Source organism: Nicotiana tomentosiformis, chromosome 2 (genome assembly GCF_000390325.3).
Source record: "Nicotiana tomentosiformis chromosome 2, ASM39032v3, whole genome shotgun sequence".
Lineage (NCBI taxonomy): Eukaryota > Viridiplantae > Streptophyta > Magnoliopsida > Solanales > Solanaceae > Nicotiana > Nicotiana tomentosiformis.
This window is the reverse complement of record NC_090813.1, coordinates 164,994,644-165,005,718: the sequence shown is the minus strand read 5'-3', so window position 1 is coordinate 165,005,718 and position 11,075 is coordinate 164,994,644. Positions and strand designations below refer to the sequence as shown.

The window sequence follows — 11,075 nt, the reverse complement described above, 5'->3', positions numbered from 1 at the left end:
ATGTATTGTGACTTTCTGTGGTTATGAGACAAGAGCAGATCTACGGTTGCTCGACATTACCGACTTTGAGGTCATCCTAGGCATGGACTGGTTATCTCCGTATCATGCCATGTAAAGACTGTTACATTGGTGATACTAGAGTTGCCTAGATTAGAGTGGAGGGGTTCATCTATCAGTGCATCTATTCAGGTTATCTCTTTCTTAAAGGCTCGACACATGGTCGAGAAGGGTTGTTTGGCTTATCTGGCTTATGTTCGGGATACTGCAGAGACTCCTACGATTGATTCAGTGCCCGTGGTGCGGGAGTTCTCTGATGTATTTCCTTCTGATTTACTAAGCATGCCACCAGATCATAATATCGATTTCAGTATTGATTTGGCACCAGGTACCCAACCTATCTTTATTCCACTGTATCGCATGGCTCCAAAAGAGTTGAAAGAGTTAAAGGAACAACTTGAGGAGTTGCTAGCGAGGGGGGTCGTTATGCTGAATGTGTCGCCTTGGGGTGCACCAGTGTTATTTGTGAAAAAGAAGGATGGGAGTATGCATATGTGCATTGATTACGGCCAATTGAATAAAGTTACCATTAAGAACAAGTACCCGTTGCCGCATATTGATGATTTGTTTGACCAGCTGCAGGGTGCCAGGGTGTTCTCTATGATCGACTTGAGATCTGGTATCATCAACTGAATATTCGTGCTTCAGATATTCCGAAGACGGCTTTCCGGACTAGATATGGCCACTATGAGTTTCTAGTGATGTCTTTCACCTTGACCAACGCCCCGACGACGTTTATGGATTTGATGAACTGGGTGTTCAGGCCATATCTTGACTCATTTTTTATTGACTTCATTGATGACATATTGATCTACTCGCGTAGTATGGAGGAGCACGAGCAGCATTTGAGAGTTGTGCTTCAGACCTTGCGGGAATAGAAGTTATATGCGAAGTTCTCCAAGTACGAGTTCTAGTCAGATTATGTGGCATTCTTGGGACATGTTGTGTCTGGTCAGGGTATTAAGGTAGATCCCAGGAAGATTGAGGCAGTCCATAGTTGGCCTCGTCCTACCACAGCGATCGAGATCATGAGTTTCTTGGGGTTAGCAGGTTATTATCGTCGGTTTGTGTAGGGCTTCTTATCTATTGCAGGACCTTTGACTAGATTGAACCAGAAGGGTGCTCCATTCCGATGGTCCAATGATTGTGAGGCGATCTTTCAGAAGCTCAAGACAACATTGACTACAGCACAAGTGTTACTGTTGCCTTCCGATTCAGAGATGTATACTATGTATTGCGACACTTCACGCATTGGCCTGGGTTGTGTAGTGATGCAGGAGCGGCGAGTTATTGCATATGTTTCACGTTAGTTGAAGCACCACGAGAAGAATTACCCCATACATGATTTGGAGTTGGTTGCGATAGTTCTTGCTCCCAAGATATGTAGGCATTATCTTTATGGGGTGTCCTGTGAAGTTTACATAGATCATCGTAGCTTGCAGCATTTATTTAAGCAGCGGGATCTTAATTTGAGGCAGCACAGGTGGATTGAGTTATTAAAGGACTAGATATTACCATCATTTATCATCCGGCAAGGCGAATGTGGTTACGGATGCCTTGAGCAGAACGACCGAGAGTATAGGTAGTTTGACATTTATTTCAGTAGAGGAGAGGCCATTGGCTTTGGACATTCAGTCCTTAGCTAACAGACTTGTGAGGTTGGATATTTCAGAGCCCAGTCGAGTTCTTTCATGTGTTGTGGCTCAGTTTTCATTATTTGAGCGGATCAAGGATCGTCAGTACGATGATCTGCACTTGTTGGTTCTTAGAGAGACGTTACTACTGGGTGGTGTAAAGGAGGTTACTATCAGTGACGATGGCGTTCTGCGACTCCAGGGTCGCGTATGTGTTCCTAATGTTGATGGCTTGAGGGAGAAGATTCTAGAGGAGGCACACAGTTCTCGGTATTCCATTCATCCAGGTGCTACAAAGATGTATCACGATATGAGGTAGATTTATTGGTGGCGGCGGATGAAAAAGGACATAGTTGAGTATGTAGCGAGGTGTCTAAATTGCCAACAGGTTAAGTATGAGCACCAAAGGCCAGGTGGCCTACTCTAGCATATGGTTATACTTGTAGTTGGGTTGCTGTGGACGTTGATAAAGTTTGATGCCGTTTGGGTCATTGTCGACAGGCTGACCAAGTCGGCACACTATATTCCGGTTGTGACTATGTACTCTTCAGAGAGATTGGCCCAAATTTACATTCAGGAGATTGTCCACTTGCATGGTGTGATTATTTCCACCATTTCAGATAGAGGCCCTCAGATCACTTTGCATTTATGGAGAGTAGTACAGAGTGAGATGAACACCCGAGTAGAGCTCAGCACAGCCTTTCATCCATAAACCGAGGGGCAGTAGGAGCGGACAGTTCAGATTCTAGAGTATATGCTCAGAGCGTGTGTGATTGTCTTCGCAGGGCAGTGGGATCGATTCTTGCCTTTGGCCGAGTTTGCTTATAACAACAGTTATCAGTCCAGCATCGAGATAGCTCTATTTGAGGCTTTATATGGTCGGCGATGTCATTCTCCCATCAGGTGGTTTGAGCCCAGCGAGGCTAAGTTATATGGAAGTGATTTAGTGAAGGATCCCTTGGAGAAGGTAAAATTTATTCAAGAGCGGCTTTGCACAGCACAGTCCAGACAGAAGAGTTACGCGGATCGGAAGGTGCGTGATTTATCATTTATGGTGGGCGAGAAGGTTCTCTTGAAAGTCTCATCGATGAAAGGTATCGAGAGGTTCAGTAGGATCGTATTTTATCCCAAAATGTCAAACTTCTACGATACTCAATTTCTTCGATTCGTTTACCCTCTGACATTTATAACACTTACTTATCACTTGTTTAACATATCATAAATACTTATAACCTCGAAAATAGTCTTGTCCTCGTCCTAAAGTACTACTATTAAAATATTAATAAATCATGGTACCATATAAAATCAGTAAATACACTTTCGAACCTACCGGTCTAAAATAGCCACCGGCTCTTCCTCGTAGGTCATATTCTCATCAAGATGCACAATGCCAAAGTCCAAAACATATGACCTATCCTCATGGTTCTTACGAATCATAGAAACGTGAAATACCGGATGAACCCCTGGTAGGCTACGAGGCAATGCAAGCCTATAAGAAACATATCTAGCTCTCTACAAGATTCCAAACTGGCCAATAAAACTCGGTCTCAACTTTCCCCTATTCACAAATGGCATCACGCCCTTCATAGGTGACATTGAAAGAAGAACCTTCTCACCTTCCATGTAAGCCATATCTCCAAACTTCCGGTCCGCATAACTCTTTTGCCTCCCATTTGAGGTGTTGAGGTGAGCTGGGGAGCTTGCTTATGAGCTTGTTTTGCCTCCCAGTCTATTGGGAGTTCATCCAATCTTCCATGCGTCTATGCTCCGGAAGTACCATAACGATAGGTCGCATGTGTTAGATTACAGTACGGTTTACCTAGATGAGAGCTTGGGCTATGAGGAGGACCCAGCTATTAGTGTTGACAACCAGGTTCTCCTATTGAGGTCCAAGAACATTTCTACGGTAAAGGTCCAGTGGAGGGGTCAACCATTCAAGGAACCGACTTGGGAGGCCGAGGAGGACATTAGGAGTATGATTCTAGACCCGTTTGAGGACGAACGCTTAATTAAGAGGTGGAGAATATAACGACTCGACCAGTCATTTTTCTTTCTAGATCCATGTTCCCCTAATTAAGACTCCTCGTATGTGCTTTTACTATTTTATGACTTGCGGGGATGATTAGTTTAGGTTTGGAAGGGTTCGGGTAGAAATCAGAACACTTAGTTCCTTATAGTAGCCTATGATGGCCAAGTTTGACTTGAGTCACCATTTTGAGTAAACGACCTCGGAACTGGGATTTTATTATTCCAATAGGTTTGTATAATAATTTTGGACTTGGGCGTGTGTTCGGATCGAGTTTCGGGTGATCCGGGAGCGTTTCAACGCTTAATGTTGAAAGTTGGCTCATTGACGGTTTTCTAGTTCTTTAAATTTGGTTTGGAGTAGACTATAGTGTTATCGAGGTCCGTTTGGGATTTCGAGCCTAAGAATAGGTCCGTATGGTGATTTATGACTTGTATGCAAAATTTGGTATCATTCTGAGTAGTCTAAGTATGATTTGGCGCGTTCGAAGCTAATTGAGACGTTTGAAGTTCATAAGTTGATTCAATTTGGTTTTGGGGTGCGATTCTTAGTTTCGTTGTTGTTTTACGTATTCCGAGAGTTCGAGCAGGTCCATATTATGTTTATGGACTTGTTGGTGCATTTGGACGGGGTCTCAGGTGGCTCGGGTGTATTTCAGACCACCTAGAGCTAAGTCAAATTTGCAGAACATGTTGTTCTTGCTTCATTCTTCGCGAACACGGAAGGACCCTCATATTTGTGATTAAGTATTTGGGGACTGGGTGATGTTGTTCTTCGTATTTGCGAAGTAGGAGTCGCATTCGCAGAGACTTGGGATGAGTGGCCTTCGCATTCGCTGTGGCCATCTCGCATTCACGTAGAAGGCCTGGACCTGGGGACTGGTCAGATAGAATACCCTTCACGTTCATGAATGCTGGTCGCATTCGTGTTGGTTGGCGAGGACTGTGCTTTGCGTTCGCAAAGGCTTTCTCGTGATCGCGTAAGAGGTTTTCATGGGCTTGGGCAATTTTGCCTTTGCGAGGGCTTGTTCGCGATCGTGAAAAAGGCAGGCCTGGTGTAAGGCCACGTAAAATTTTGCTAAGTAATTTTGGGTTGAAGAATGCATCGAGGTGTTGGTGGAAAGTTTTTGCTGAAGGGAGCAATTAAGCGGTCAGATTTGCGACCACGAATCCATTCTGTGGGCCGCATACCCGTCGCAGAGTTGAGCAGAAAAATGGTTGAATTTTGAAGGTCGTTTTGCGGTCCCTTATGCGATCACATAGTTATTTTGCGGTCTGCACATATATCACAGATTTTGTATGAAGAATTTTGTTGGGTGATTACGCGGTCCACTCTGCGGCCGCATAAGTGATCAACGGACTGCTGACCTATCGTAGACCTGTCCAGACCATTCCAGTTTTTAGCGTCACTTTCGGGGTCTATTTTGTGGGATGCATATCTATTCTGCAAACCATTCTGCGACCCCAAACTTGAGTTCGGAGGGTCCATTTTCCTATTTTTATAACCCTACCCCATTTTGATAAATAGCCTTTGGGGCTCATTTTGAAGTGAATGTCTGATGATTTTAGAGAGAGGTAAGAGTATTTTATAGAGAAAAGGAGAAGACCCAGCATTCTAATCATCCATTCTTGCACCAATCCTCAAGAATCATGGAAGCTACTCACTAAACCATCATCTATCCGGGTAGTCCTAGTCCTAAGCTTTCATGCAAGAGGTTATGAGTTCAAGTATATTGTGGGGTTGGAAATAGGCCATACATGTAATAATAGGTTGTAGTATGTGGGGTTAATGAACTATTTTAGGTAGTCTCTTTTTGAAACTGGTTGAGGGAGGAAGGGATTATCACTGTAGAGCCTTGTAGTCTATTTTGCACTATAGGTGTTTGACAAAATTCTTAAGAGAGTTACACAATGAGAATGCCTCTAATTATTGTCTGATTTTCGCTATCTTCTTATAGATTGATATTGCTAGACGTGTTGGGATGTTGTAGTAACTTAAGGAAAGTTCAAACAAGGTATGTTGGCTAAATTACTCTCTTAGAATTGAATTCCATGATGTTCCCGTAAGTTTCAAGTATGGTTGTCTCAAGTTCCTTATTCCCATGTTCCGAATTATTCTCAATAAATTCGATCATCCCGAGTAAGCAAGTGTCGAGAATTATGTATTCAAAATGTGTTCCAAATGTTCCTATCATATTATGTTATCCTTAGGGAATGTGTTTAAGAATGATATGTGTATTAAAATGTTATGGCTTTGAGTCGTGTTTCAAATGAAAGTTATGATGCCAAATTGTGTGAGAAAAACTCGAATTGCTTAAGACTCTTAATTGCCCATATGTGTACCTAAAGTCTTGATTGGAAATGCCTTGTTTTGATAATCTTAAAGATACTTGAAAGTGAAAGATAGTGGATTGGGGATATAAAGTATGGTCACCGTGCCAATAATGAAAGTTATACTTGTGGCCAATGGTGCCAATGAAATGAAATGAGTCTTGATTCAACTTTTCCAAATTGACTTCGAAAATAGATTTGCCTAAAAGCTTAGGTATTCAAGTCGTGCCCAAGTGTGGTTGTTTAACTAATGCTACGCTTTGTAAGTATTTCCAATGTATAATTGAGCTCTTACATATTCATGAGTTGAAATTGTGAATTGCCCTTTTTGGGAAAAAATATTTTAAGAATAAATGGTGTGTTACTCGTTTATGATTTTTTTAACTCGCGCTTCGATTGCTAATCATTTTACTCCATTTCTTGGAAATAAATCTATTGAGTTAAAAGCCTTCATTACTAATGAACCTAAAGTTGTGATTTCCGGAATACTCTATATGTTGATGTTTATGATGGTGATCCTTGAAAGTAAAGAAACAAAAGTGTGGAATATGAAATACGGCCCACGCGCCATGAATGAAAAACCATGTGTATGTCCAAGAGAGCCAATGAAAATGAAAAGATGAGTAAGTGGTTATTAAATGAAGTTATATATAATGTGAAAGGTTATGAGGTGAATGTATTCGTACTTCTGTTTCCTTTGTGTGCAAAGCAAAATGTTTTTGAGAGTATCGTTAGCGAACCGAGGAAGGGTGGGTTGTAACAACCCACACCCGAAACTACATATGGTGTAGTAGTAGATTGCGATTATTCCCCTTATTTGGGATAAGATTGATGTGATAAGATTATTCCCCTTAATTGGGATGAGATTGATATTAGTTGTGAATTGGAAGTCAACCCACATGGCATATGTAGGAAGACGGCCTAGCCGATCGCGTGGAGATCGGACGCCATGTTGCGCACATGGGTGTTCCTACTCTTGGTAACACCTTTTTTCGTATCACATGTCAAATCACATTATTCATGGGGAGATGGCCTAGCTGATCGGGCGTGATCGGACTCCGTGCTAAAAGCATGGTGGTATATCGATGCTACTGATCTCCCAACCAAAAATATATATTATTTTAGTATTTTGAAAATTATTGTGTTTTAACTGGGCATTTGGATATTGTTAATTGTTGCTTGCTGCTTCCATGGTTTCCCTTTTCTTACATTGGCATTCTGTTTCGAAAAATAACATTTAGCTTTATATACCAGTACTATTCCATATGTACTAACAACCCTTTTGACGGGGGCGCTGCATCTTCAATGGATGCAGGTGGTTCGTCTGTGGGCAGTTTTGATCCTCGTTAGCAGTTACTCCTTATTCAGCAGGTTTTGGTAAGCCCTACTTTATTTCGGGCCTGATGTCACTTAATGTAGTACTTTGTGTTTGGAGGTATAGCAAGGGCCTTATTGCCGGCACTTCCATATTACTCTTCTCTTGTACTTAGAGGCTCCGTAGACATAGTGTGGGTTGACACTTGGGCAGTGGATTCTAATAAAAATGGATGTTGGCCTATTTTGTTCATTTCTCTCATTTCTTGGCCGATTCTAGTGCTTCTTGGAGAGGAGTTTTCACCTAGCTATTGAAGGTAAGTGATTTCTACACAATGTAAGTTAAATATATAGATTATGGATAGATTTTAATATGTAAAATGTGGAAATTTTAGGTTTATTGAAAACCCTAGGTTTTATAATAAATGAGATTTGTCAATAAAAATAGTTATGGAATTGAGTAAAAATTATATATTTGTGTTCGTGAGGTTATGAATAACAATTATTTTCAAAATATTTCTGGAATCCGGGCACGTGGGCCCGGGGAGAATTTTAGGAATTTTCCAAATTGGATTGGGTAATTACTCTAATAGTTAAATTATGAGCTTTTGAGCATATATTGATTAGTTTGTAAAATGCGCGTGACAGATGTACCTGGTGGTAGAAGAGCTTCTCCCCCTGTTGCTAGAGGCCGGGGGAGGGCTCCAGCTCCTTCTAGAGAACGAGGGAGTCCTAGAGTTGCTCCTGTCGTACCACCAACGGATCCAGTGAAGGGTCCTATCATTAAGAAGAAGGGTGAGGTTCATGCAGCTAAGTCGGCTCCGGCAAATTTCACGGCTACGTCGGAATTTTAGGAGGTCATGGGTCGTATGTTGCGGTTCAAGGATTCTATGATGCAAGCTAGTTTATTTCTAGAAGACCAAGCCACATCTCAGGAAGAAGGGGGAGCACATACCTTTACCACTCAGGCTACATGGCACGTTAGTGTTGTATATCAGAACCCAGGTGCATTACCTGTGGGCGGAGCCCGGCCAATTGCAGCGGCTGTACCTGAGCCCAGACCATATGCGACCGTCGAGCCGCATAACCTGTTGGACAGATGAACCAGACTGCATCCTCCTGCCTTTGGTGGTGAGCGACATGAGGACCCTCAGGATTTTATTGACCTTTGTAGAGACAGGCTGCACAATATGAGCGTATTGGAGTCCAACGGGGTGGACTTCACCACAGTTTAGTTGGAGGGTAGGGCTCGCAGATGGTGGCAGTCCTATCTTCTTAGCAGACCAGCGGGTTCACCTCCCTTAACTTGGGATCAGTTCACACGTCTCTTTATGGAGAGATATATTCCACCCTCTTAGAGGGAAGAGCTATAGGGTCAGTTCGTGCGGCTCCATCAAGGTCAGATATCTGTGACCGATTATGAGGCAAGGTTCTTTGAGTTGTCCCGCCATGCACTTATGATACTTCCCACCGATGTAGAGAGAGTGTGGAGGTTTACTATGGGCTTGCATTATGGTATTCAAGTTACTATGGCCCGAGAGGTGGAGATGGAGACTCCTTATGAGCAGGTTGTGGAGAGAGCTCGGCGGATTGAGGGTATACGCAACCAGGGTCGATTGTATACGACAGGGGAGAAGAGACCTCGACATTCCCCAGGATTCAGCGGTGCCCCATCTGGGGGTAGAGGTTAGTTCGTAAGGGGTCAGTTCAGCAGACCCACTTATTCAGCACCACCGCATTCTCAGGGTGCACCAGTGCGGCCCTATTTCATAGACATTCCAGAGAGATCCTACCGTCCACCGGCTATTCAGGGTTCTTCCAGTGGGTAATCAGGTCCCTAGGTTCAGACTCAGGGGTTAGCCATCATTCGCACCAAAAGGTTGCTATGACTGCGGAGAGCTTGGTCACATTAGGATATCTTGCCCTAGGTTTCGAGGCAAGGCCGTGCAGCAGGGCCATCAGTCCATGATTACCGCACCGGCCGTTCGGCCTGCCATAGGCATAGGGAAGGTGGGTAGGGGTCTCCCTAGAGGTGGAGTCCAGTCACATGGCGCTCCAGCTAGGTTCTTTGCCTTTCCATCTAGACCAGATACAGTATCCTCAGATGCCGTGATCACGGGTATTATTTATATTTGCGGTAGGGATGCTTCAGTACTCTTTGATCCAGGGTCTACATATTCATATGTTTCTTCTCTATTTTCTCATTATTTGGATGTCTCTCATGAGTCCTTAGGTGCTCATGTATATGTGTCCACGCTAGTGGACGATTCTATTATTGTGGATCGAGTTTACCGCTCCTGTATTGTGACTTTCTGTGGTTATGAGACCAGAGCGGATCTTCTGTTGCTCGACATAACCGACTTTGAGGTCATCCTGAGCATGGACTGGCTGTCTCCGTATTTTGCCATTCTTGATTGCTATGCCAAGATTGTTACCTAAGCAACGTCAGAGTTGCCTAGATTGGAGTGGGGGTTCATCTATTTAGAATCTAGTCGGGTTATCTCTTTTTTGAAGGCTCGACACGTGGTAGAGAAGGGTTGTTTGGCTTATCTGGCTTATGTCCGGGATACTTCTGCAAAGACTCCTATGATTAATTCAGTTCCCATGGTGCTGGATTTCTCCGATGTGTTTCCTTCTAATTAACCAGGCATGCCACCAGATCATGATATCGATTTTAGTATTGATTTGGCGCCAGGCACCCAGCCTTTCTCTATTTCACCATACTGCATGGCTCCGAAAGGGTTGCAAGTTGAGGAGTTGCTAGCGAAGGGGTTCGTCAGGCCAAGTGTGTCGCCTTGGGGTGCACCGGTGTTATTTGTGAAAAAGAAGGATGGGAGTATGCGGGTGTACATTGATTATCACCAATTAAATATAGTTACCATTAAGTACAAGTACCCATTCCCGCGTATTGAGGAAGTTTGATGTCGTTTGGGTCATTATCGACACGCTGACCAAGTTAGCACACTTTATTCCGATTGTGACTACGTACTCTTTAGAGAGATTGGCGCATATTTATATTCAGGAGATTGTTCGGTTGCATGGTGTGCCTGTTTCCATCATTTCAGATAGAGACCCTCTGTTCACTTTGCATTTCTAGAGAGCAGTACAGAGCGAGTTGGGCACCCGAGTAGAGTTTTGCACAGCCTTTCATTCGTAGACCAACGGGCAATCGGAATAGACAGTTCATATTCTGGAGGATATGCTCAGAGCATGTGTGATTGACTTCGGAGGGCAGTGGAATTGATTCTTGCCTTTGGCCAAGTTTGCTTGTAACAACAATTATTAGTCCAGCATCGAGATGGCTCTATTTGAGGCTTTATATGGTCGGCGATGCCGTTTGCCCATCGTATGGTTTGAGCCCGGTGAGGCTAAGTTATATGGAAGTGATTTAGTGAAGGATGCCTTGCGAAGGTAAAGTTGATTCAAGAGCAGCTTCGCTCAACACAATCCAGATAGAAGAGTTACGCGGATCAAAAGGCGCATGATTTATCATTTATGGTAGGCGAGAAGGTTCTCTTGAAGGTCTCACCGATGTAGGGTATCATGAGGTTCGGGAAGAAGGGCAAGTTGAGCCCAAGGTTTATTAGCCCATTTGAGGTGTTGAGGCGAGTTGGGGAGGTTGCTTATGAGCTTGCTTTGCCTCCTAGTCTATCGGGAGTTCTTCCGGTCTTCCATGTGTCTATGCTCCGGAAGTACCATGGTGACATGTCGTAT

The 11,075-nt window shown here is 43.5% G+C and overlaps 1 protein-coding gene across 1 annotated transcript; it reads left to right on the top strand.

Annotated features, from left to right (window-relative positions):
* The first annotated feature begins 216 nt into the window (after positions 1 to 216).
* Positions 217 to 5,707, top strand: LOC138905996 (uncharacterized). The gene is made up of 6 exons (XM_070194512.1): positions 217 to 541; positions 1,150 to 1,362; positions 1,730 to 2,006; positions 2,193 to 2,356; positions 2,477 to 2,724; positions 5,675 to 5,707. The coding sequence occupies exons 1-6, from the start codon at positions 217 to 219 to the stop codon at positions 5,705 to 5,707; spliced, it is 1,260 nt and encodes a 419-aa protein (XP_070050613.1).
* Positions 5,708 to 11,075: the final 5,368 nt, after the last annotated feature.